Consider the following 22,094-nt stretch of genomic DNA (forward strand, 5'->3'; position numbering starts at 1 on the left):
TTGCAGAGGACACAGTGAAAACAGTGCCTGGAGTGCAGAACTGCCTGGCTTGAATTCTGCCTCCATCGCTTACCAGCTATGACCTTGGGCAAGTTACATATCCTCTGAATGCCATGTTTTCTTCATCTTAAAAACAGAGGTGATATGGTACTTACTTCACAGGGTTATAATAAGGATTAAATTAATACATGAAAAGCAATTTTAAAAGAGCTCAGTACTTAGTAAGCACGTGGTCAGCACATAAACGTTTTTGAGATTATTGTTAGCATAAGAAGTAACCCAAGTACCTCCACACTGCTTACAACTCTCACAACCTTTTTACTCAGCAATGAGGACAGTTAAGACTCATAAAACCAGTTCTTATTAGTTTTCTCTGTACACGGCAAACAAATATTTGGTCCAGAATACCTCTCTGACTATAATACGACACAGGCATTTCCGTGAAACTAGGTTCGGATGACACAGCTCCATCATTAAACGGAAATGCTACTACTGGAAGTTAGGTGCAGCAATTTGCTCTCCCCACGTGGAGAACATTCATGAATCGTGCCATGCACACCTCAGAGTAAACACTGATGCTTTTCTGAGGCGTTCTGCACACGCCCTCACCCACCACCCGAGCTCACTCTTCTAGGAAGCAAGCTTTGTTGGAGACCTCGCGCACTTCAGGGCAAGAGAAGACTCCTGACTCTGAGCCACCTCAGACTAACCGGATGGAACCAGCCCCAAACCTCACAGAAGCTGCTGGGTTTAATGTTTACACTTAATTGCAAATTACTTATCAGGAGCCAGCTTCCAAGAGAGAGGAGAAATAGAATCCCCTAATATTTAATGCTCTTAAAGAACATCTTTTAGAGTCTATTGTAATAAGGGCTGACCTAAACATTCTCTGGCTTCGAAAGTCTCAAGAAGGCATTTACTTATCCAAATATCCCCCTAAGGCTTGCTTTAAAAATATACAACTCTTTGTTCTTTAATTATCCAATGAATCAAGATTCTCATTTCCTAAAATTGAAATAAATAAGGCTTCCAGCTATCCCTACATCTCAATCAGCTCAGTTAAAGAAAATTGCAGATTTTCTTCTATGAGAAAGGTCCCTGCCATCAGGGGAAATGGTTCAAATTTGAAACTAACAAGGGGAGCAGTCCTCAGCATTGCTTGAGTTAGGATATTAGTCAGCTGGCGCTGGGCAAGCTTCAGACCTCAAGTTGTCTAATTTAAAACAAAATAAAGCTTACTTCCACATATCCTTTCTGTCCTAAAACCTAAATCAAAGCAAACCAATTGCTTTCTCTTCACTTGACACCAGAAGTAAAAGAGACAGCATCTCTTTAATTCAAAACCAGATAACCCCAAGAAAATTCTTTCCTGCAAAAAAAAAAAAAGTGCTCTTCAGCTCCACCTCTCCCCTTGACTTGTGGATTCTTGCCTCATTCCATGGAAGACAAACATTCACATAAAAATACCTCTAAAAGGCAGTCTTCAGACCATTAAAAACATTTTAAATATAAAATAAAAATTCTAAGAAAGCTTACGAGTAAACTAAGCTTTCTTAACCAAGCATGAATCTTATTTGTGTACTTCTCTATAAAAATCATCCAGGTGTCAGCCACGTTGCCTAGCGGTTAAGTTCGGAACCCTTCACTTCGGCGGCCTGTGTTCAGTTCCAGGCAAGGACCTACACCACTCACCGGCCGCCTGCGATGGAGACCCACACACAAAACAGAGGAAGACGGGGAAAGATATTAGCTCACGGTGAATTTCCTCAAGCAAAAAAAAAAAAAAAAAATATATATATATATATATATCATTCAGACTTGAAAAGTACTGCTGCCTTTCAGCAGGTATAAATAATAAAATTTGGATGTGAGATAAGAAAACAATTTGGGACTATTTTGGTATAAAGAACCCTGGGCTAGGAGGCCAGATATCTGGGTCTCCTCGCATTTTTGTCACTTCCCTACCTACATGAACCTAGGCAATTCCTTTTTCCCTTCTGAGTCTGCATCCTGATCTGCAAAGAGGTGATGACACCTCTCAACCCAGAGGATGAGAGAAACATGGCCGGTGACGGGTGCCTGGGAAGTGGGGAGTCCTCCACACGCATTTGAGATAAAGACATAGAAAGGCGCTGTGTGGACTCCATCCTAGGGACCAGAACTGACTGCTCTGGGAAATAAATATTCTACCTTCTCTCGCCCCTTGAGGTACCCATTTATTTTAATAAACATGGTCCCATTCCTGAGCAATCCCAAACCACAGCTGCACTTTCAGAGACTTCAGAAAACAAATAGGCCGGAGCAAGCGGAGTCTAAGGGAGGCCTCCCGGCCACTTACAAACAGGGTCTTCCATTTTCAAGGGTCTTTTCAAGCGGATGCTGGCGGGAACGGTCTTCTCAATCAGGTCATCAACGCTCTAAAATTAAAACGCAAGTCCGTGAACACTAAAAGGAGAGGAAAGTGCTTCTGAGTTACGAGTCACCTCCGTGTTTTGCATCTACAAAGGCTTGTGGGAACCTCATTTAAATCGCCTAATTAGAGTTTCTTTTTAAGCGGAAAAGAACAACTTTGAGCAAACCAGAAATCACTTGGAGGAAAGAAAATAATGAAGCGGGGTGGTAATTCGGCCACTCCGGGTTGGATTTCAGTCGGCAACCGCAAATTGGATAAACCAGGAGGTCGTCCTCTTGCAAAGTTAGGACTCATCAGCAGGGCGACTTGGGTTGAAAAACACACAGTTTAGAGGAGCGAAGAGCGGGGGAGAAGAAAGTAAGCGGGAGGGAGAAGGGGCGCCTCCACGCCAGGGCCCGGGACCGGGGCGCGGGTCCCAGCCCGAGCGAAGCAGAGCTCCGGACTGGGGCCGGGAGGCCGCGCCGGCAGAACCCGGGCGGGGCCGGGTCGGGGGTCCTTACCGCCAGCCCCAGGGCCTGTAGCATCTCCCTCTGGTCTTTGTCCCCGGGGCCGACGTGCCTCCGAGCGAAGTCGTCGTGTCTGGGCAGGAGGCGCTCGAGGAGGCGCGAGGCCCCAGTCCCGCTGCTGTCCCCGCCGCCGCCACTGCTGTCGCGGCCCCGCGGCGCCCAACGCGGTCCCGCGCCTCCAGCCAGGCGGCGGCCGCCCGCGACTCCGCAGCCCAGACGCAGCCCCCAGGCCCTGGCGCACGTCTGCATGGTCGCGGCCACCGTCCCCTGCCCCGGCCGCGAGGGTCAACCGTGCTCTCGGCCCCTCCTTTGCTCGCCGTCCCCCGGGTGGCGGCTGCCTCCGGCGTTGAGCCCCTCTGCGCCGGACGACCAGCGGGACGGGCAATGAATGGGCTCTGCGCTCAGCCTGGACACGCGCGCAAAGTTGTTGCTCCACGCGAGGCACCTGCTCGGCACACTTTAAGCGTTGCCCTGGGGGCGGGAGTTGGGATGGGGCCAGCAAACGCTCGGCCAATGGGAGTGGACAGAGGGGCAGGGGCGGGGTCTGCTCCGCCCCCACCCCATCTCCCTACCCCCTTCTCAGGCCCTCCGCGGAGTCCCGCCGCTCTCTGGCCCAGAGCCTGCCATCCTCGGTTACTCCTACTCCTCTCAGGCCAGGACGCTCCATGCGACCCGCGCCAGAGTCTGGGGCCGCACTGGCGCGGGATCCGGGTGGACAGCCGCGGGCAAAGTGCCTGGGAGACTCAGCTGAGATGGACGATGATTCTGACAGGGAGGCCAGACTCAGTGTTGGGAAGTCTCCATTCAATAGTTTTAGAGAATCTTTTCCTGTCATCTCTCATGGAAACCAATACGGGCAGATGAGCGTTCTTTTATAGTTGTAGGTTCATGGGCAAGTTACTCAACCTCTGAGCTTCAGTTTTCTCATCTCACAGAGCTGGATGGGATTCAAAAGAGAGTACACATTGAAAGCACTGCCATCCATAACACTAGGCTTGAACCACCTTTCTCTCTCCTTTTCTTTCTATGTGTTTGTGTGGGTGTGTACGGAAAAAATACTAAAAGATATTAAGGTATACATTTTGCACTATCATCTTAGTTGGAAAATTATTTATATCTGGATATTATGTAAATCTAAGTTCTCTAGCTATCTCTTGAGATTTTTATCAAGAGAATGAACTTTCGGGCCGCCCGGTGGCGCAGCGGTTAAGTGCGCACCTTCTGCTTCGGTGGCCCTGGGTTCCCCGGTTCGGATCCCGGTGCAGACATGGCGCCGCGTGGCAAGCCAGCCTCTGGTAGGCATCCCACGTATAAACTGGAGGAAGGTGGGCACAGATGTTAGCTCAGGGCCGGTCTTCCTCAGAAAAAAGAGGAGGATGGGCAGATGTTAGCTCAGGGCTAATCTTCCTCGGAAAAAAAAAAAAATAGAGAGAATGAACTTTCATTCCAGTTGTCCTAATATGAGGAAGAGAGAAAAGCCAAAGTCATCAGAACATTACTTGTACTTTGACTAGGGAAAAATAGAACCTATTGCCCTTCTCTTCCTCTAAGCTTCTCCTTCAGTCATCCTCTGCACACTCTGGGTTCTGTAGCTCACGGGCACAGAGACCAGGCAGACAGGCAGGAAAGTATGAAACAAAGAAGAGTAGACAAAATGCGTATGTATGGCAGGCAGGGGTGGGCGGTGAGCTGGAAGGGCTGGTTGAATGTCTCTGAACAGTTTTTCATTCATTTGGAATTGAAATTACAGCCTTCATAAAAGTTGGAAGATACCCTCAGTGCTAGATGCCATGGGTGGAGGGGAGCAATTTACTTTTATCTCCATTCCTCTGCATGTTCTTTTTAAGTATCACAAGGACTGGAAGCCAGAGAACTACAATTCCCAGATTCCTTTGGCTCCAAGATTCTGGATGTTATTATTCTCCTGTCAACAAGATACACTAATGTGAGAATTGGAGAATGGAATAAAAGCAGAAAACATTTTCTTGTTTCTCTGACAGCAGCAGAGAGATGCATGGAGGGCAGCAAACATGGAGTGCTTCCCTACCAGCCACTCATGCTGGTACAGCAAGGCAGCTGTGTCCCTCACTGAAAATTTCCTGTGATTTTCCAACCTAGGAGGCAGCAGGAATTTCTTGCTGTCCTGGATAGTGGCAGTCTACCTACTCTGTCTTTTGTTCTTCCACTCCTTCCAGTGGTTTTGTGTGCACCTATTTCTGTCATTTTAATCCTCCTCTGCTTGAAACTTCAAGTGATTTGTTTGTTTTCCCAAATAAACCTGAATAGAGACCATAACTGAGGCCAAGTGGCTTTAGGAAACTGACTCCCAAAGACAGAAACCTGGGATTGGCTATCTGACCTGGTTCTGATGGAAGACAGTGATAACATCATCACTAGTGGAAAATGGGATCATAATAGTGTCAGCCATGAAATAGAAAGAGTAACTTAAATTGTCAGTGAAAATAAAGTGCTATGGAAGGCAAGTCTTTGCTAAACCAAATAGTTGTTGGGTTAGACCCTTCCGGTAGGAATGATGCCTACAAGGACTATAGAGAGGGCTAGTTGCTTCTGAATGTCCCAGAGAGTTTATGGGATGAACTGGCAGCTCATATAACTATAGAGCTTCCATACTATAAAAGAATCTCTTAACTTCTATAGCTGCAGGGAGAAGGTATTTACAAATCAGACCCAATGTTTGATCCTGTGGATTGCCAAATTATCAAACAAGTTGAATTTATAGCCTTGTTAGGTCTCACATGTGAAAGCTTGGGATTAATTAAAAACTCTAAGACTTGTAATGGGAACATTTTGGTAGTTTGGGTTGAATTTGACTATTTTGAACCCCCAAATCCCACTGAGCCCCCCTTGCCATCTGCAGAAGTCCCTCCTACCCTCTCTGAGATGCTGGCCATCCCTTGCTTGAAGACCCTGTAATGGTTTCACTAAAGCATTAACCTTGTAAAGGTATGCCAATGCTTCTTTACATCTAGATCCACAACCAGAGTCAGATTTCAGCATACACGAGGAAGATCAACATGACATCTGACACCAGAGAAGCTTACATAGGGAAATAATTGCAAGATATTGCTAATGTATATCATCATTGGAGGATTTCTGTGTAGGAGTGGGCTCTTGACCAAGGAAGAGGAATATAATATTGAAATTATTGATGTGTTTGTAGCACCAGAGATTCTGGATTCAATGTATTAGCTCAATCAGCCAGGAGTGGCTCTAAGGGTTTGCTCTGAGTTGGTTGACCAGACTCAACCATAGCCTCCATTAAATTAAGGTAAAATACTAGAACTTTCTTGGTATAATAGAGAAAAAAGGATCCAAAGGCTTGGTGAGAAAGGTATCTTGGGATGGATTTACCACGTGCAATGCACTATTCAACCCTTTCAGTGAATCCCTCAGGAAGGCACACAGGACAATCACTTTACCTAAACATTGAGAAATCCATTGGTAAGAGGAGCAGCAGTATTTTTGAAAAATTCTGTACTTCTGTGTCTGCATGTGTGAGATGATGGTGAAAGATGCCCTTGTTGAAATGGACTCCCCGATTTCTTTTTTATTTTTTTGAGGAAGATTAGCCCTGAGCTAACATCTGCTGCCGATCCCCCTCTTTTTGCTGAGGAAGACTGGCCCTGAGCTAACATCTGTGCCCATCTTCCTCTACTTTACATGTGGGATGCGTGCTACAGCATGGCTTGCCAAGCAGTGCCATGTCTGCACCCGGGATTCAAACCGGCAAACCCCAGGCTGCCAAAGCAGAACGTGCAAACTTAACCATTGCACCACTGGGCCGGTCCCTGGACTCCCCGATTTCAATGGTAATGATGGAGTCTTAGAGTGGTAGAGACCAGTGGCAGCACTAGAAAGCAGAGAAAAGTGGGCAAATTTGCTGTAATGAGCAGTAGAGTCAGAGGGGTAACTAATCAGGCTTGATCTATAGGGATCTTTGGTGCTCACTAATTAATGAGCAGCCTATGAAAATTTTACTTAATCTGGTGAACCAAAATTTGATATGTCACCCAAATGGAGAGACCCACTCTCTCATCCAATTCTCTTACTTTAGCTCGTTCATGGACCCAGAACCTCTCAGATGCAGGGCCCCTTAAGAAGGAATTCTTGGAGCTGACCCCGCGGCCTAGTGGTTAAATTCGCACACTCCACTGCAGGCAGCCCAGTGTTTCGTTGGTTCGAATCCTGGGCGCGGACATGGCACTGCTCATCGAATCACACTGAGGCAGCGTCCCACATGCCACAACTAGAAGGACCCACAATGAAGAATATACAACTATGTACCAGGGGGCTTTGGAGAGTAAAAGGAAAAAAATAAAATCTTTAAAAAAAAAAAAAGAAGGAATTCTTGAGAAAAGATCTTAGGACTCTGCTATAAGTATACACTGTAAATCTTCCCCCTAAACTCCCCTGAAGATACCTGTGGCCATTTACCAAGTGTGCTAATTAATTTTATGTATCAATTTGGCTGGGCCACAGTGCCCAGATCTGTGATCAAACATTATTCTGGATGTTTCTATAAGAACGTTTTTGGATGAGATTAACACTTAAATCAGTGGACTTTAGTCAAGCGGATTGCCCTCCATAAAGTTTGTGGGCCTCATCCTCTCAGTTGAAGGCCAGAATAGAACAAAAGACTGATCTCCCTTGAACAAGGGAGAATTCTGCAGCAGACAGCCTTTGGAGTCAAACTGCAACACTGGCTCTTACTTTATAGGCTTTGGACCGCCAGCCTCTATAATCACATGAGCCAATCCCTTAAAATCTATTTCAATATATATATATATATATATATATATATATATATATATATATATATATATACTATTGATTCTGTTTCTATGGAGAACCCTGACTAATACACCAAGGAAAGGAAAATACCTAGACTTTGGTTGGATTACTAGAACCTGGTTCTAAGAAAATGCTAAACCTACAGATTCAAAACAAACCACTCCTGTCTACCAATCACAGTGGAATGTTATGGAAGTTAGATTATACATGGAGATTTGGGGCTTCTTGTTTCAGTTCCAATATGTAAAGAGCATGGAAGTCATCACTCCTGTCCTTACAACAAGAAAAATGTGGACAAACTGAAAAGCAATGACTTTTGGACACATATGCAAACTGACATTGCAGGGCAAAATGCCACCCTGAAATCTGATGAGACAGGCTCATCCAAAGAGACATAGCCAAGATCTGCTTACCTGGAGCAGAAGCCACTGGAACTATAAACTGGTAGGAACATGTAATTGTAATTATGATGAATTTCTGGAGGCTGAGTGCAGACTAATTTGAGAGGGAGAAACTCCTGCAGACTACAGTCTTAGTGGGGCTCCCATACTTTCATGGGCTTTACCTCCAGGAGCTCCACCACAGTTAAGGTGAGGATCCAAGAAATAGCCCTTCACAGTCCTGGTAGAGGAAGGGGAAAAGTAATCATTGTGAAATATGCCCAGAGCCTTCTTCATAACAAATACCTACTCTCCAAAGGAAAAGACTTTACCAGAACTTTAATTCCTCCCACTCCAGCCCCCTCCAGCCTTCTTGTCTCTCATAATGGAAAAAAATAGTCAACAGGTCTTAGTGCTTCAAGGAAATAGATTGGGAACCCTGCAGCCCGGGAAGGGAGCATGAGGCAGGGGGAGGATGCGGAAGCTACATCACTGGGGAAACACTTAGAAGTTCACAATCCAGGACATTGGAGTTAGGGTTCAACATATTAATTTGGGGTGGGGAGCACAATTTAGTCCATTGCACTCAGTTTCCTAAAGTTGTAGGTTTGGGGGTCAGCCTGGTGGCGCAGCGGTTACATGCACACATTCCGCTTCTCTGCATCCCGGGGTTCACCGGTTCGGATCCCGGTTGCAGACATGACACCGCTTGGCAAAAGCCATGCTGTGGTAGGCGTCCCATGTATAAAGTAGAGGAAGATGGGCACAGAGGTTAGCTCAAGGCCAGTCTTCCTCAGCAAAAAGAGGAGGATTGGCAGTAGTTAGCTAAGGGCTAATCTTCCTCAAAAAATAAAACCTTTGCAGTGCTTTTCTGGCCTGCCCCAGTTGGGTGCTACTCAGAAGCCAATCTAAAACCTGGGCAGTACCCCACAAATAGTTTAGTTTGCTGTGCTGATTATGGTCAGTTTCATATATGGTCCCCCTAAGGCTCTGTCCAGAACTTCACACACAGATTTAAAGAATCCCATTTACCAGTTCCTTTTTCTGTCTAATTCTCATCCAGTCTCTAGTTTGGGTGGAGTAGCATGCTGCCTCTTTGCTGCTACTCACTTATTGTAGTGGAGTGATGGTCAAAACTGTGCCACCTTGTAGGCCCTGTACTGCCAGGTTAAGGGAGTGCTGTCTGCTTGTGTTAGTGCAGGGTGGGACAGCTGACAGGGCTCCAGCCCAGCTCCGAGGGGGATGGGTGTGGGTTTTTCATGGTGTTTACCTTGAGTAGGATGGCTATAGTCAAATGGGTTTTGGCCCCTAGGGTCACCCTTTTCCCATTCCTTTAGCTAGTGAAAGCAGGCTTCTCTTGCACTGAGGCCTGGAAACACGGAAGGTAAAATAAAAACCTCAGGAAGCTCACTGCTGGGTTGCTTTTCAAGTCCCAAAGTGCCTAGCCAGGCTACCTTCTTTCTCCACCCTTCAGAGTCTTCTGATAGGTGCTTTATGTATTTCAATGGGGGGATTTTAGGTGTAATTAGCAAGTGGAATAGGGAAGAATTTATCTACTCCATTTTTCCAGAAGCAGAAGTCTGATTCATATCTCTTTTAACTCTCCTGCTTGATCTCTGCAGAAGATAGAATTTTAGAGATTGGTAATGAATTATCAAAATCTTTTCAGTTAGTGATTCCAGTTGGAGCTGCTCTTACTGATTACTAGAGCAGATTAGCTTAGCCCCTTGCAACTGGTATGTGGCTATTAATCTGGACAAACTATTTTTTCTCTATATCAGTTAGTGGAGACCACCAGAAGCACTTTCTTCACCTGTCAGCAGAAGCAGTACACCTGCCTGTCTTACCACAGGGCTGTGTCAGCTCTTCAACTCTCTCTCATGCTCTAATCTTCCAGGACCTTGATTGTCTTCCCTCCAATAGGACATGATGCTTGAAGGATGCGGTGAGTGGAATATAGCTAGTTAGCTTGATGCCTTGGTAAGACACATGCCAGGGTAGGAGATAAACCTCATGAAGACTCAGGGGTCTACCACCTCAGTAAAGTTCCTAGTGCTCCAGTGGTCTTAGCCATGTTGAGCTATCCACTTCAAAGTGAGAGATAATTTTGTGCACTTTAAACCCCCTACCACTAAGAAAGGCACCATGCTTGGTGGGCCTCTCTGGATTTTGGAGGCTGCATATGCCACATTTACGTATACTGCTCCAACTCATTTACCCATAAGGTTGCCAGTTTTGAGTGGAGCCAAAGAAAGAGGAAATACAAGCTGGTCTAACCCTTGGGATTCATGACGCAGTAAATCCAATGGTGGTCTGTCTGTGGCACATAGGGATGCTATATGGAGCCTCTGGTAAGCACTAATAGGAGAATCCCACAGACTTTGAAGCAAAGCCATGCCCTTTTCTGCAACTAAATGCTTTTTTTGAGAAACAGCTCCTGGACTGATACTAGGCCATGAAACTGAACATCATACAATAAGTCACTAAGAGATTGTGTCACCAATGATGCCTATTATGAACTGGATGCTACCTGATCTATCAATCTTTAAAGCCAGGCATACCCAGTAGCACTCCATCAAGCAGAAGTAGTATCCATTCCATCATTCACTGGAAGATGGGCTCAAGCAGTTTCTTTTCTTTTTTTTTTTTTTTTTAGGAAGATTAGCCCTGAGCTAACATCTGTGCCCATCCTCCTCTACTTTATACGGGGATGTCTACCACAGCATGTCTTGCCAAATGGTGCCATGTCTGCAACCGGGATCTGAACCGGTGAACTCCGGGCCACCGAAGCAGAACGTGCAAACTTAACCGCTGCGCCACCGGGCGAGCCCCTCAAGCAGTTTCTGAGGGCTCCAGTAAGCTGCATGAACAAGTGCTCAGACTCCTGAGGTACCTACTTGTGCTGCATTGCCTCCTCTCCTTCAATCCACATGTTGTGTCTCACAGAAGAAAGAATTTAGGCTTGATGTATAGTTGGTGCTTCATGATATTTGACACAAACCAGAAGGAACTACTATAAAACTATAGTCCCAATCAGGGATTGCCTTGAAGGACAGCAGGAAAGAGAAATCCTCCAAATGGGCAGAATTTGAAATAGTTTATTTGGAAGGAGAGATGTCCTCACTGACTCTAGGGTAGTAGTTAGTGGTTTGTGGATAATGGATCGTTGCATAACAAGACCAGAAGATCAGTGATAAGGAGAGAGGTTTGTGGTTGGACCTCTTAGAATGGCACAGAATGAGAAATTATTAGCTTTCCATGTGAACATTCATTCACCAAAGAGCATCAACCTCAGACAAGGCTCCCAATAACCAAGTGGACAAAACAACCCATTCTGTGCATGTCAGCCAGAATCATTCCCCATGATTCTGAATGAGCTCATGTTGAAAATGGCCATAGAGTTAAATATGGGCTTCACAATATGGGATTACCTTCATCCCACGATTTTTCGGCTCTGTTGGTTTAGAAAACTTAGTTCCAAAGAAAAGAATGCTTCATCCAGGGAATACAATGATCTCGTTGAACTGGAAGTTAAGACTGCCACCTGGACGTTTGGAGCTCTTCATGCCACTGAATCCACAAGCAAAGAAGAGGATTACTTTATCAACTGGGGTAATTGATGCTAATTATAAATGGAAAATAGGTTTATTGCTTCACACTGGGAATAAGAGGAATATATCTAGAATTCAGGGTATTTTCTAAAGCACCTCTTAGTACTTCCACGTCCAGTGGCTAAAATGTAATGAAAAACAATAGTAACCCAATTGAGCCAGGGCCAGTAAGAGTTCAGATCCTTGAGAAATGGAGGTTTGGGTCATCCCACTACTGGTAGAGAACTATGACCAGCTAATGTGCTGGCTGAGGAAACAGAGAACAGGGTATAGGTAGTGGATGAAGGAGGTTTTAATACAAGTTATAGTCTGATGACCAGTTGCAGAAACAAGGATGAAGTTCCTATGTATACTTTTTCATGTTTTGTTGTGTACACTTTATTTATCAACCTATTTAATTTTCCCCTTTCCCCTTTCCGTATTATTTTATATAAGATATGTTGGTGATAGTTTATGTTATAAATCAATCCAGTGTATATGGATTATCAAAGGGGGATTATGACTGAACTAGAAATACCATTCAGAAATAGTATAGTGACTGATGAGACTTTGGTTGCCCCCTTCTAGGGAAAAAGATGGGCAGGCTTTCCTTTGTTTAAGGGATAGTTGCATCAAATTAGGAGGAAGAATGCTATTTCTGCTATTGTTGTTGTTTGTAAGCTTAAATATAGGTAGTAAGCTCTGTAAGGTTGTTGAGTAGCCAAAGAGATATAGCCTGTGCTTTTTTTTTTTTTTTTAATCCAAGATGCATTCCCACTCCCTTCTATGCTCTTCTCTATATCATGAATGCTGGAATTTTGGAACTATATTTCTCAGAACCTGTTGCCTAAAGGATACTGGATACAATTTACAGTCAGCCACAAGATACACTCATGCAATATTTGTAAGGCAGAACAGAGGCACAAGCCATTTCTTTCTTCCCCTGGCAGAGTGGGCAGGTGTGTGTGATGAGGAAGATGGGAAGTGTTGTGATGACCACAGGCATTCCACTGTTAGTCACTCTCTTCCATGCAAGAAAACAGCAGTGACAATTGGTGGCTTGTTCCCATAATTTCCTGACCTTTATGGTAGCCACAACTTAACTGATTTGCAGGACCACAGGAACAGTACAAACCTGGAAGCCAGTGGCAGCTTCCCCTGACTGTCTCTTCTTCAGTGTTGTTGTAAACACTTGGTTCCCAGTATAACTCTCTGCTTGAAATACCCAGAGTGATTTCTGATTTCCTGGTTGAACCTGATGAATACACTCTCTCATGTTAAGCCAGCACACCTGTAGGCCATTACAGCCATGATTTGGGGAAATAATTCCTTGCAATTGATAGTTTCTCTATAGGTTTTAAAATCCTATCTGCAAGGCTGGTTTGAACTGTTGAACTCTAACAGCCCTTGACTGAGAGTCTTTAGGATGAGGTCTTATATAACCAGGAATCTACAAGAAAGAAAGTAGTCTTACTTTACTGTAGAGTTAAGTGACATGAGTTTCTCAGGAAAATACATATAGTTTTCATTTACCACTATCGCACATCAGGAAAGATTGTCACACTCATGACTAGAAGAAAATATCACAATGTTGATCCAAGTTGGTCCTCTTTTGTGTAGTTGCTTCCTTGAATTCAGCTCTAGATGTTGTGTAAATATCATATATATGGAGCATTCCCATCAAACATATAAGTCTTTTTCAGAACTAGAATATAACTAAAGATAGCTGCAAACTAATCAGTTAGATAAAGGGATATTTGACCAAGAAAGGTGTCCTTGATGGAGCGGAGAGAATAAGAATTTTTCACAAAGAGTCAACATCATAAAATTATTGTGAAACAAATCTAGAAACAAGCAAGGATGTCCACAATCAACATGTTTATTTAACATTATTTTGGAAAACACAGCCTTTGTATTAAAGCTTGAAACTGCATTGAATATTGGATGTGCAGATGCATTGTGAACAACACCTTACAAAAATTAAAATAATCAACTGAAAACAATTTGAACTAATAACTGTTCCAAGACATCTAAGAGTTTCAATACTTTTCCTTTACATCAGCAATGATCACTTAGAAAATACACTGAGAAAAAATTGCATTCATAGTAGCAACATAATACTAAATACTTAAGAACAATCTTAACACCAAGGAAATTAAATAATATTTTAATAAATATTGAGATATAAGATGATCCTATAAGGAAAACTTATATATGGTAAAAATGATCACTTCTGCACAAAATAACGTATAGGTTTATTTGAAGTCTAATAAAAACCTAATAGTAATTTTTGGAACTTTACAAAATAGGTCTAAATTTTATGTGAAATAAGAAACAAGAATTATTAGGACTTTTTTTTTTACCATAAAGACTAATGAGGATAGAACTTCAAAAATTACATCAATGTGATATACATAAGAATCCTGATTCAATTCTGGCTCAAAACACTAGCTATAAAAGACAAGACTGGGGGGCCAGCCCAGTGGCGCAAAAGTTAAGTTTGCATGTTCTACTTCAGCAGCCTGGGGTTCCCCAGTTCTGATCCCGGATGAGGACCTACGCACCACTTATCAAGCCATGCTGTGGCAGGCGTCCCACATGTAACATAGAGGAAGATGGGCACAAATGTTAGCTCAGAGCCAATCTTCCTCAGCAAAAAGATGAGGATTGGCAGCAGATGTTAGCTCAGGGCTAGTCTTCCTCAAAAAGAAAAAAAGGCAAGCCTTGGTATTACATGGCATTAAGGAATTTTTGTTAATTATCTTAGGTGTGATAATGGCTATGTAGGGCAGTGTTCTTATACTTACAAGATGTATATGAAGTATTTAGGGAGAGAGGTTATGATGTCTGCAACTTATTTTGAAGTAGTACAGAAACTTAAAAGATAGCCATATAAACCAAATAAGGCAAATGGTATATAAATGTTGAATCAAGGCAATGAAATAGGTGTTCATTTTATATATATATATTATTCTTTTATTTTTCTTTTAGTTTGGAAACTTGTTGTAATAAAGTAGGGGAAAAAAAGTAATGGGACATTGGCCTAAGACACAACAGTCAGATGAATGGAACCAACATCCCAAGGTCCATCCTACTATATATAAAAACTTAATACAGGGGCCAGCACTGTGGCCGAGTGGTTAAGTTCGCGCGCTCTGTTTCGGCCGGCCAGGGTTTCGCCAGTTCGAATCCTGGGCATGGACATGGCACTGCTCATCAGCCATGCTGAGGCAGCATCCCACATGCCACAACTAGAGGGACCCACAACTAAAAAAAAAATGTGCAACTATGTACCGGGGGTCTTTGGGGAGAAAAAGGAAAAATAAAATCTTTAAAAAAAAAAATACGTAAAAAAAGAGGAAAAATTTAGAAAAATGCTCAAAGCAGAGTTTCACTTCACACCAAACTAAATTCCAGATAAATAAAAGAAATATAAAACATGTAGCTACACACACACAAAGAATATAGAGAGGAATAGGTTTTGCATATGTCAAAATAATGAACAAAAGTAAATAGCTATGTGGTATTAATAATTCATAGCTCTGTGATACTCTAACATATAACATAATTCATTTAGCCATTTTCCTATCTGTAGATACGCGTCTCTCCCCCAGATCCTTCAGCTCCAGCTTTCTTGCTTTGCACTTGCTTTCCCTCTGCCTGGATTATTCTTCCCCTGATAAGGCTTGTTCCCTCAGTTCATCCGGTTTAAATGTCACTTCATCAAAGAGACCTGTTCTTGCCACCTGATCCAAAATCATACCAAAACAAGTCATGCAAGGGGATATAGCATGACTTCATCACACTTACATGTGTCCTTGGCACGACACATGACACACTTCTATGTGTACTTGACACGTTTTCCAACTGTCTCCCTCACTAGATTGGAAGCTCCATGAGGTTAAGAACAACTGCCTTTTCACTGTTGTATCCTCAAAGCCTAAAACGCTGCCTGGCTCCTAGTATGTGCTCAATATAATATATTAAATTGTGTTGCATTATTCAATATAAATTCTGGTAATCAATCTAAAGAGAAAAAAACAGGTGCTGTGAGAGATAATAATAAGGGCAACCTAATTTAGGTAGAGAATGCATGGAAGGCGTTGCTGAGGAAGTGATATTTAAGCTGAAGTCTGAATATCAATCAGATGACAAGTAAGAGGAAAGGCATTTTCTGGGCAGAGGGAATAACGTGGGCAAAGGATTGGAAAGAACAGCCATAAATGTACAGCTAAAGACTGATATGCCTCGGGGCGGCCCAGTGGCACAGCAATTAAGTTCGCACGTTCTGCTTCTCGGCAGCCCGGGGTTTGCCGGTTCGGACCCCGGGTGTGGAAATGGCACCGCCTGGCAAGCCATGCTGTGGCAGGCGTCCCACATATAAAGTAGAGGAGGATGGGCACAGATGTTAGCGCAGGGCCAGTCTTCCTCAGGAAAAAGAGGGGGATTGGTGGCAGATGTTAGCTCAGGGCTAATCTTCCTCAAAAAAATAAAATTAAAATAAAATAAAAGACGGATATGCCTGGAGCAAGTGAGGGAAGTGGGGGATTTAACCCGACTCTTCGACTACAAAGCAGAGATGAACATAGTACCCAGCAGTTACTGTGAGAAGTAAATGAGATATTGCAGGCTTCTTGAAAGATGTGTAATCCCCACACAAATGGGCCCTTGTCAGCCTGGGCAGGGAGAGGCAAGAGCAGGAACCCAGACCATGCTCGCCTGGTATCTATCTGGGAGCATCCTTGTAGAAACAGAAAAGGAATATACTGCTTCGAGTTGAGAGGCTTAGAAAGAAGCGTCTGGGAAAATGCTTCAAAATATTTCTTTCCCTCCTCTCCTTCACTGCATTATACGTTGCTCTCAAATCCACAGAAATCACAAAGCAGAATAAGGGCAGAGCAGCATCTTTGACATGCCCGGCACAGAGCTTGCACACAATCAACATTCAGTAAACATCCCTCAAGCCCTAAGGATGCTTAGACCTACAAATATTATAAGCTTGGATTCATGTTCAGGATTTACTCTGCAACCAGAACTAAATGACACCTCAACTTAGCATCTAATATCTTGTTTCAAAAGAAACTGGGACTGGGGCTGGCCCTGTGGCCGAGTGGTTAAGTTTGCGCGCTCCGCTGCAAGCGGCCCAGTGTTTCGTTGGTTCGAATCCTGGGCGCGGACATGGCACTGCTCATCAAACCACGCTGAGGCAGCGTCCCACATGCCACAGCTAGAAGGACCCACAACGAAGAATATACAACTATGTACTGGGGGGCTTTGGGGAGAAAAAGGAAAAAATAAAATCTTTAAAAAAAAAAAAAGAAACTGGGACTAGTTGGACTACAACAAAGAGGCTGGTAGTATTACTTTAAGGATTCACTACCCAAAAATCTCTGCCTTTTTGGATATACAGACCTTATGATTTAGGATTAGGTTAGGTCATAAGAGACAGAAAACCTGAAATGATAGTGGCATATTTCTTCTCATCTAAATAAGGTCTAGATATTGGCACCGTGAATGCTAGCATTATAGCACTGGGTTTAATGCTATGCTGTGAAACCATGGGCTCTTTTACTTAAGATAGGATTAAGACATACAGCGTATGGATTCTAGAAGCCCAGCTCTCAGGTGATGCTTTGTTTTCCAAAAGAAGCAGAATTGTCAAGGGATTTAGATGCAAGGTTGGTACCTGAATATTCTTTCTTGGCTAACTAAGGGTGGGGTGAGGGAGCAGGGAAGAGAAGAATACCAGTGGCCCCTGTCCAAAAATGTCCCTTCCCACTATACACCAATTATAGATACATTTGTGTTAACCAGTTTCTCCTTTAAAAGCAATTACTGTCGTGCCAAGCCTCATTAACAACTCAGTGTGAATTTCTTTAAACAGACAATCCACTCAGCTCTCAGCTGAGGCCCCGCAGGTGTCTAGCTACAGTCTTTGGATTTACCACAGGGCAAATTATGAAGTAGATACGTGTCTGCATTTATTACAATTGAAGAAGGAAGGCAGATTCAGAAAGAAGACTGTGGCAACGGGTGGTAGAGAAAACGCATCATCCTTCAAGTGTTTCTCATTGAGCAGCAAGCACAGCAGTGTGGAAGGACAGAAAGCAAAAGACTGATTGATTCAAAGCCCAGAAGAGCACTAATTCACTGTTAAAAACAGATAATGTCAGGGCTGGCCCGGTGGCATAATGGTTAACTTTGTGCACTGCACTTCAGTGGCCTGGGGTTTATGGGTTCAGATCTGGGCACAGACCTACACACCTCTCATCAAGCCATGCTGTGGCAGCATCTCACATACAAAAAATAGAGGAAGATTGGCAACAGATGTTCGTTCAGAGCCAATCTTCCTCACCAAAATAAATAAATAAATAAACAGGTGCGTACAGCATTTGCTTCCAGGCCTAGGCTGTTCTTGTATACATCATGGGATTTCAATGCACGGCTAGCCACTGGCTGAACATAACTGCTTGGCTCTGAAAGGCCTCACTCAGATTGTAAATTTCATTGCATAAAGAATAAATACTGCTCTTTCTATAGATCCAAAAGAAAACAGACTTTTCTTGTTCTATCTCTTCCCTTTGAAATTAATTTTTTAAATAAAATTTATTATTTTTTAAAATGTAATGTGTTTTGTAATGGGAAAAATATCATACAAAGACATCAGTGCTCTGGGCAAGCAAGGGAGCCACCTCACAGCAAATGATCATTTGCTGTGAGGTGGGAGCAGAAGCTCAGCTCTCTGACCACAATCCCTATGGCTGAGTCCTGGCTCCGCCACTGTCTGGAAGTGTATGTTGTAGCAGATCTTGACCTTGCTTCGCCTCTGTTCCTCATTAGTGAGATACAACCATTGTGAGTTATGAATAAATGAATGTTCATTTCCCTTCCTTTCCTCTTCTTGTACTGCCAAAGTGTTCATCTTCACAAACCTAAATATTTAAAGAGATTGCTATTTTTATTCACTTGCATCACAATGTCCTAACTTAGGTAAATCAACATGATGCAATAAGATCAAGACCTCTTTGGTCATTTACTGGGCTGAAATCTTGTCATATGTGCCCACTGGATACAAAATGGCAAAAGCCATATCATTCAAAAGATCTGAGAATATGATAAATTCAGAGGAATGTCAGGTACAGGATAATGGATGTCAGGGAGACACTGGTAGATATTTGGGTACTTCAGCCACCCCCCGCTCCCCCAACACCACCACTCCCCCCACCACCACCACGCCCCCTGCCCCGGCGAGGCCCGAATACATATCTTCATTATTAAACCCCACAGACGGGCAGGCTCAGAGCTGATTTGACACCAAGTTGCTTAAGCATTGAATAAGATATAAAGCCACACAGAACTCCTCCTGCAAGATCCAGATCGGGGCCACTCAAGCCCCGGCCTGAGCACCAATCCTAGGGGTTAGAACCACCAGGAATGAGTCAGCACCAGGGCAACCTTTCATGCAGGTTTCCATAAGGAGCCACTTCCACACCTGCTGAAACCCAACAGGCTCAACCCCCTCGAGGAAAAATTAAAAGAACAACAAGAACAAACATTACCTAAAAGCACCAGTGCAGCTCCCATAAAATAAATGTTGAAAAAATATCAAAAGGAACTACAAATTATCAGCTTTAAGAGGGTGCAACCACATCTCAGGCAGGCCCTGACCCCCCAAAGTTTAGAATTGTCCCGAGGCCTGAGAACCCAGGCTGAGCCTGCAGCTAAAGGCCAGCTGGTCCCAGCTGTGGGGAGAAGGGGCCCAGAAGTTTTAGTTCAGTCAGGACCTTCCTTTCAGTATGGAGGGACATTTTGCAAACAAGCTCTTCGTGAAAAGAGATGATCCCCGGGTCTGGGGAGCAGTTGAGTCTACAATGATTCAAGGAAAGGGCTTCAGAGAGTGGTCTCCATGGTGTGAATAAAAAGAAAGCAATCACAGCAGTGATTTTTCTGGCTAAGTTGCTGAATCCCTCTTTCTCAGAATTACACAAGTCAGAACAATATTTGGGAACTTTATTTTTAATGTAAAAAACAGCTATATAACAATGAACCTTTATGTTTGTATCAAGCAACTAACTCTTTATTCATATGTGTTTTGTGTCTGCCTTCATAATAATGGAAATTTTTTTATGACCTGCTCTTCCTAAGTTACTACAGACTTATTTCCTTTTCTCTTGGTTCTGATGTGAGGCCAGTCCATTTCCCAGTGAATACTCCTAAGTAAAACACGAGAGAGGAGAAGGAAAGAGGGTGGAGAATTCTTGGTCTTCATCAGTTTGTGACTCATGTACCTACATGCTGCTGCTACCACACCTTTCCCCATTCCTCCTCTTCCTGGGGACACTGAGGAGGGCAGAATGATGTTTCTGCTAGTGGGACTCTTATTTTTAAAATCAAGGTGAAGTTCAGATAATATAAAATTAACCATTTTAAAGAGAACAATTCAGTAGCATTTAATACATTTGCAATATGTACAAACCCCTCCACCACCTAGTTCCAAAATATTTTCATCACTCCAAAAGGAAAGTCCATACCCAGTAGGTGGTTACTTCTCCTTCTTGCCTCCCCCCAGACTTCGGTAACCAAGAATCTGCTTTCTGTGCCTGGTCTCCTCTTCCCAACAAAATCCATTGAGATGTGCAGGTGATGAAGTTGTCTCTCTGCCTCAGAGAGACACCAGGATGTAAAGGACCCTGAGAACATGGTTGAAGTGTAGACTTCCCGGGTAGAAATTATTCTGTTTCTTTAATAAGAAAATACAGGTGAAACAACCTAAGTGTCCATCAACAGATAATTGGATAAAGAAAATGTGGTGTATATATACAATGAAATATTATTTGGCCATAAAAAAGGAAAGAAAGTTTGCCATTTGCCACAATGTGGATGGACCTTGAGGGGATTATGCTAAGTGAAATAAGTCAGACAGAGAAAGACAAATACTATATGATCTCACTTATATGTGGAATCTAAAAAAAAGAAAACTTAACTCATACAAACAGAAAACAGATTGGTGGTTGCCAAAGGTAGGGGGTGGGGAATGGGCAAAATAAATGAAGATGGTCAAAAGATACAAACTTCTAGTAATAAGATACATAAGTCCTGGGGATGTAATGTACAGCATGGTGACTACAGTTAACGATACTGTATTGTATATTTGAAAATTACTAAGAGAATAGATCTTAAAAGTTCTCATCACAAGAAAAAAATTTGTAACTATGTGTGGTGATGGATGTTAACTAAAGTTATTGTGGTGATCATTTCGCAATATACACATCTATCAAATCATTAAATTGTACACCTAAAACTAATACAATGTTATATGTCAATTGTATCTCAACTTAAAAAAATGAAACTATAGGGGGCTGGCCCAATGGCCCAGTGGTTAAGTTCGCACGCTCTGCTTTGGCAGCCCAGGGTTTCACCAGTTTGGCTCCTGATCACGGACATGGCACTGCTCATCAAGCCATGCTGAGGCAGCATCTCGCATGCTACAACTAGAAGGACCCACAACTAAAAATACACAACTATGTACCAGGGGGCTTTGGGAGAAAAAGAAAAATAAAATCTTTAAAAGAAAATGAAACTATAGGAATTGGATTAAAAACTCGAGTCATCAAATATTTAAAGCCTCACCCAATAGATCAATCAGCAGACTTCCTCTTGAATCTCTCTGGTCAGGCCCAGTCTCATGGCCACTCCTGCATGTGGGGAAACAGCCTCTGTATTTGTAGACAAGCCTAGGAGAAGGGAGTTGGGATACCCTTACAATCAGAAGAAGAAGTACTTAAGGTGACATTTAAATGCTAATAATCCAATCATTTAAAAAGGAGACATTGACCCAGTAACAAATTAAATGTATATAATTAAGCCTAATATTAGTGGAGGGGGATCATGGTGGGAAAATATACTCCTGAAAATATTTTTAAACCTTTTTTTAAAACAAAAATAGTACTTGATATTAGTAAGATATAATGAAGACTCTTACTATTTATAGGTAAGGAACAAGAGAAAGAGGATGCTACAAAGTCACTCCTGGGTTCTAAGTCTAGAATGTGAAGATATTGGCAGACTTAATGGAAATAGGGCTGTCCAGGAGGAGAACAAGTTCAGGGCATAGAAAGTTGACTTTGCTTCCAAAAAGATGAGTTGGAGGTTGGGGGGAGGTGTACTCAAGGGATAGACAGAGCAGGCCAGTGATAATGTAGGTGGAGGTCAGAAGTCAGGTCTAGGCATCTAGACCTGAGAAGCATCAACTTCCAGGGGGAGAGAGAGTTAGTCTATTATGTCCAAGCAAGCTCTCTGGGAGGGGATTTCACTAAACAGATCGGACCAAACCTTGACGGTCCAATCTTTGAGGAGAGAAAGCAAAGCCCTTGAAGGAAATATCTTGAGAAAG

General features: G+C 43.1%; 1 protein-coding gene across 2 annotated transcripts in view; it reads right to left on the bottom strand.

Annotated features, from left to right (window-relative positions):
• GLDC (glycine decarboxylase) overlaps positions 1-22,094 on the bottom strand; it is a 121,001-nt gene that overhangs the window by 86,062 nt on the left and 12,845 nt on the right. The window contains exons 1-2 of one of the 2 annotated variants that reach the window (XM_014851125.3): positions 2,914-3,384; positions 2,339-2,417 (exon numbers count right to left, since the gene is read on the bottom strand). In XM_014851125.3, the coding sequence (XP_014706611.1) occupies positions 2,339-2,417; positions 2,914-3,168 (334 nt within the window). In that variant the 5' untranslated portion in view covers positions 3,169-3,384. Of the gene's footprint in view, positions 1-2,338; positions 2,418-2,913; positions 3,385-21,331; positions 21,436-22,094 lie in introns of those variants that run through there. The other variant, XM_070496069.1, reaches the window with a different exon arrangement.

The sequence above is a fragment of the Equus asinus genome, chromosome 23 (genome assembly GCF_041296235.1).
Source record: "Equus asinus isolate D_3611 breed Donkey chromosome 23, EquAss-T2T_v2, whole genome shotgun sequence".
Lineage (NCBI taxonomy): Eukaryota > Metazoa > Chordata > Mammalia > Perissodactyla > Equidae > Equus > Equus asinus.